This window comes from Cavia porcellus, unplaced genomic scaffold, assembly GCF_034190915.1.
Source record: "Cavia porcellus strain 051 isolate PalLab524CR breed Dunkin Hartley unplaced genomic scaffold, mCavPor4.1 scaffold_9, whole genome shotgun sequence".
Lineage (NCBI taxonomy): Eukaryota > Metazoa > Chordata > Mammalia > Rodentia > Caviidae > Cavia > Cavia porcellus.
The window spans coordinates 66,664,262-66,669,049 of NW_026947492.1; the positions used below are offsets into that span (position 1 = coordinate 66,664,262).

At 33.2% G+C, this 4,788-nt stretch overlaps 1 protein-coding gene across 1 annotated transcript; it reads right to left on the reverse strand.

Moving 5' to 3' along the window:
* Positions 1–1,702: 1,702 nt before the first annotated feature.
* On the reverse strand, positions 1,703–2,656 carry LOC100726097 (olfactory receptor 52E2-like). The gene has a single exon (XM_003465286.4). The coding sequence runs from the start codon at positions 2,648–2,650 to the stop codon at positions 1,703–1,705; it is 948 nt and encodes a 315-aa protein (XP_003465334.2). The 5' UTR covers positions 2,651–2,656.
* Positions 2,657–4,788: the final 2,132 nt, after the last annotated feature.

Here is a 4,788-nt window from a genome sequence, read left to right on the forward strand (position 1 = left end):
ATATATATATATATATATATATATATATATATATGTGTGTGTGTGTGTGTGTGTGTGTGTGTGTGTGCGTGTGTGTGCGTGTGTGTGTGTATGTGTGTGTTTGGAAAAGATAACTATCAGTGAAGACAGGACTCTGATAAAACGTAAGACTTCTTTCCATTTCCTATGAGTAAAGACTTCAAGTCAGTCACATTACTTTCCTAAAATTGTAATGAATTTGTTGAACAACAGCATCTTGTTCATGAATACAATTATTTGTTATAAATGCAAAATACATAGTATGAATATATTATAAACATTTAACACTTGAAATTTATTGTGTCACAAATTAAGAGGAAATTTATATAAAAGTAATAAGAAACTGATAACTAATGTACATTTACTTCTCAGAGTAGCAATATTTACAAGACTGTGAACAAAACAAACCTTTCAATACAAGTAATTATACTGGTAACACTTATCTTGCATTCATTATAAATAATGACAAAGAGAACATGCTTGTAATTACTTTTGAAACACTACATTATCAAGTATTCTACCTCATTCTTAATCTATGCAATAATAACTGACTATATTTATCAAATGAAGAAACTAAGGATAAACAACACATATAACATTAAAGACAGAATTAAGATTGAACCTTAATTTTTTAACCATTGAAATCATATGAAGAAAGACAAGAAAATGGAGAAAATAACGACAAAATAACACTTGAAACAAGTCAGAAAACACACAGAACTATAAAACGAAAAATAAAAGCAACTCTTCTACCCACAGGCTTTAATATAGAAATAATTTACATAATGTTATAACATTACCTCCTTGTTGTTAAAGTAGGATTTTTAATTTGAGTCATATTTATTTACATAGCTCATTTTTTCCTTTATTTAAATTTATTTTCACAATTTTTATCTCAGCTCACATTTTTTTTTTACTCCTAATTATGTATTACCCTTTCTAAGATTATGGGTGTTTATTTCTTGTATTTTAGCAGATAAAAGGGTTATTCAAAACAAAGTTTTGTTCTTCAAATGCAAACCACATTGGTGACATCACTACACAAAAGTTTATAATAAAGCATTTGTTTTCCATTCGTTGATCTCCACACTCCATGTCCTTATGCATTTGTAAGTCCTTAGTCAATTTTATATTTGTATATTGAAAATCTTTATGATGAAATCACAAAATATCATTAGATATTCTCTGAGGAAGAGTGAAAAATAACAGAAATTACTAGAAATAAAAAAAAATGGAGATAACAATGGAAAATGAAAAGGTATTGATACTTGCAGAATTGGGGATCAAGGAGAAATATAGAAACCACCATTGGAATGACATTTGGTTGGACTGTGTACAAAATATGGCTGATATTCTAAGACCTATTTTGAATGTACAATCAGTCATCAAAAATAACATAGAATAGGGGCTGGGGATTTAATTCAGCGGCATAAGCACCTGCTTTGCAAGCAGGCAGTCGTGAGTTCCATTCTGGTACTGATAAAAAATAAAATAAAAAAAATAACATAGAAGGTTCCTGGTAGGCTATTATTTGCCATAACAAAATTTAGGCTATCGCTTTCTGTACAAAAAGCATACCTAAAAGGAAACCAAATTAAATAAACATTTCAGCCAAGCATTTTAACATTTATAATATTATAAGGCATTTCTCTGCTGAAAAGGTCAATTTAGTATGCCTTAGATGCTATTGCTTTTGATTAATTATGAACAAAATTCTCTTCACACGATCATAGATCTGCTTGGTTCTAACTCCATAGATGATAGGATTAAGCACTGGGGGGACTACTACATAGAGATTGGCCAGGAGTATGTGGATATAACGGGGGACATTCCTGCCAAAGCGATGGGTCATGAAGGAAAAGAGGGCAGGTGTATAGAAGGCAAGGATGACACACACATGAGATCCACACGTGCTGAGGGATTTGAGTCGGGCTTCCTGAGATGGGAGACGGAAAACAGCACAGAGTATCTGAACATAAGACAAGGTGATTGCTACAATGTCAAAAACCAAAGTTGAAATTGCACACAAGCCATAAATGATATTGATCTTGATACTGGCACAAGACAGGCGAGCAACACCCATGTGCTCACAGTAAGTGTGGGGAATGACATAATTCCCACAGAAGGGCAGTCGTAGTATGAGAAAAACAAATGGGATTACAGAAAGAAATGACCTCGCTAGCACACCAAAACCAATCACAGAAACAACTCTGTTGGTGAGAATGGTGTTATATCGGAGTGGGTTGCAGATGGCTACATAACGGTCATAAGCCATTGCCAGGAGGACTGCTGACTCCATAGCAGTGAAGTTGTGGATGAAAAACATCTGGGAAAGACAGGCATTAAAAAGTATCTCTGTGAAGTTAAACCAGAAGATTCCAAGCATCTTTGGGATGGTAGCTGTTGAGAGGCCCAAGTCTATTGTAGACAGCATGGCCAGAAAGTAGAACATGGGCTGATGTAAGCTGCTCTCAGCCTTGATCACTGACAGGATTGTAAAGTTCCCTATGAGTGCAATCAAGTACACGGCACAAAAGGGAAAGCCAATCCAGAGGTGAAGAGTTTCAAGTCCTGGAATCCCCAGCAGTAAGAATGAAGAGGGGTGAAACCAGGTGTCATTGGGAAAGATCATCCTACTTGATAACACATAAACTGGTGTTCTTACTCATGTATGTTCATCTATCTGTAGGCCCTCAGGTAAAAGAGTAAGTAGAGTTGGAATCTAAAAGAAAATGAAGACTGTTATTCCACCGTCCATATCTATTCTTGAATATATTCACACAACTAGAAATACATACAAAGAATACTATGAAAAATCACATTCTGTATGCCAAGGTCCTAGAGGAAGTTATGCTGTTTAATTAAAAAAAAAAAATTAACAACCGCTTAAGGTCTTGGAGGCATACACCCATAAACCAAGCTCTCTGGGAAACAAAGACAAAGTGCAAATTAGATAGACCCTAACATGTACAATTTAGCAATTCAGAAAGAACCTGTCTCTAACCAAAGCATACACACACACACACACACACACACACACACACACACACACACACACAAACAACACAATGAGTGAATGATATGGATGCAGAAGTGGATAATTATGAGACCCTGTCTCTAGGACACCCCACACACAAAACACACACACGCGCCCTTGCACACACACACATGCACGTGCGTGCACACACACAAACTTGTACATAATGTACTCATTTTGTTAGGTCATTTTTCTTTGTTAATTTGTAATAATTTTATATTTGAAATTATACATATGTTGCCTCAATATCTACTCCATTAGTGATATTCACTGATCATCACCTATACAGTTTACTTTCACTTAGCCACTGGGATTCCCCAGGACACCCAGGGAATCATTTCTGTTCATTCTACTTTTCTGGATCGTAACACAAATGGGATATACAAGAAGGGTATTAAATTATTAATGAGCATTATTTTAAAATTTTAATTGAAAACAATTAACATTACCTAAATGATGAGAATTAATACATTCATTAATACAAATTTATTATAAAATAATAAAGTAGCATTTACTGATATACCTCATACTATTTAAAATCAGTGACAGAAATTGTGCCATAGCATAAGTAATCTCTATAAACACCTACAGGTGAGAATTTTGAATATATTTGAAAAAGAAAATGCGCCTGAAACACCTTAAAGTGTCATCTAATGGGTGAAGCACATATGTTTACAAAGCAAGGAGAAAGTATATCACGAAAGAGTGAATACCAGGAAAAGTTTCAGTAAAAAAAAACAAAAGCTATACTTTACCCAAGGCATACATAAAAACACCCCCATCCACATATATTTACAGGTATCATCTGCTTAAACTTCATATCTGTTTGAATTACAGAATCAACATCCATAAGCACAAAGGAACCATGACTTTGGTAGTTTAAGAAACAATAAGAAGCTGGAAAAACTACTGAATATAAAGACAATATAGTCAGCATTTCTGGATATTAGTAGCAAGGAAACTTTATAATCTTAATTATAATCTTAAATTTACTAAAAACTACACTTTCTTCAATACTTTTATATCTTTAATACAACATTAAAATGGTTGCATTCTCAAAGCATTTGATCTTTTATCGTCTGTAAATATTTCATGGTAAAGGTTTTTTTATCATTTGTATCACTAGAAAAGTGATAGTGATTACAAGAACCATTTCAGTAAAACACTCTGGCTATTATATAGATATTGATATGATAGAGAAACAAAACCCAAAGACCAGGTTCCATGTTACACAGATAGTGGACAGGGGTACTTAAAATCATCAAAGAAATGGCAGAAAATGGTCTAAAACAGAAATAGAAAATATTTGAAAAGAAACAAAGCAAAGAACAGGAGAGATTATTTGGAGGATACACAATGTGGAGCACTCATCAGAACACAGTTTTTGCTTTTATATCTCATTTTTAGAGTAATGAATATTTTTTTAAAAAGTGTGACACAGGTACCCTAAGAGTGAGTATAGGATACTTTCACATGTTGAAGTATTTTGTGTGCTATATCAATGTAAGTAACAATGGCAGATTGTATATTAAGCAAAACTTTCTATTTTTCAAAATGACATCTATGAAAAACAGGATACTAGTCAAACAGTGTTAGAAGTAAAAATAGTTTTTCAATCTGAGCACAATTTCAATATAAATTATAGCAGAAAAGGAAACTGTTTTAGCTAACAGCTGTGTGACTGATAATTTTAACTTTGTTTTAACTGATATACACAAACAAAAGTATATTCA

Coding starts and splice junctions, on each gene's coding strand:
- LOC100726097 (XM_003465286.4), bottom strand. CDS start 2,650: ATGATCTTTCCCAATGACACCTGGTTTCACCCCTCTTCATTCTTACTG.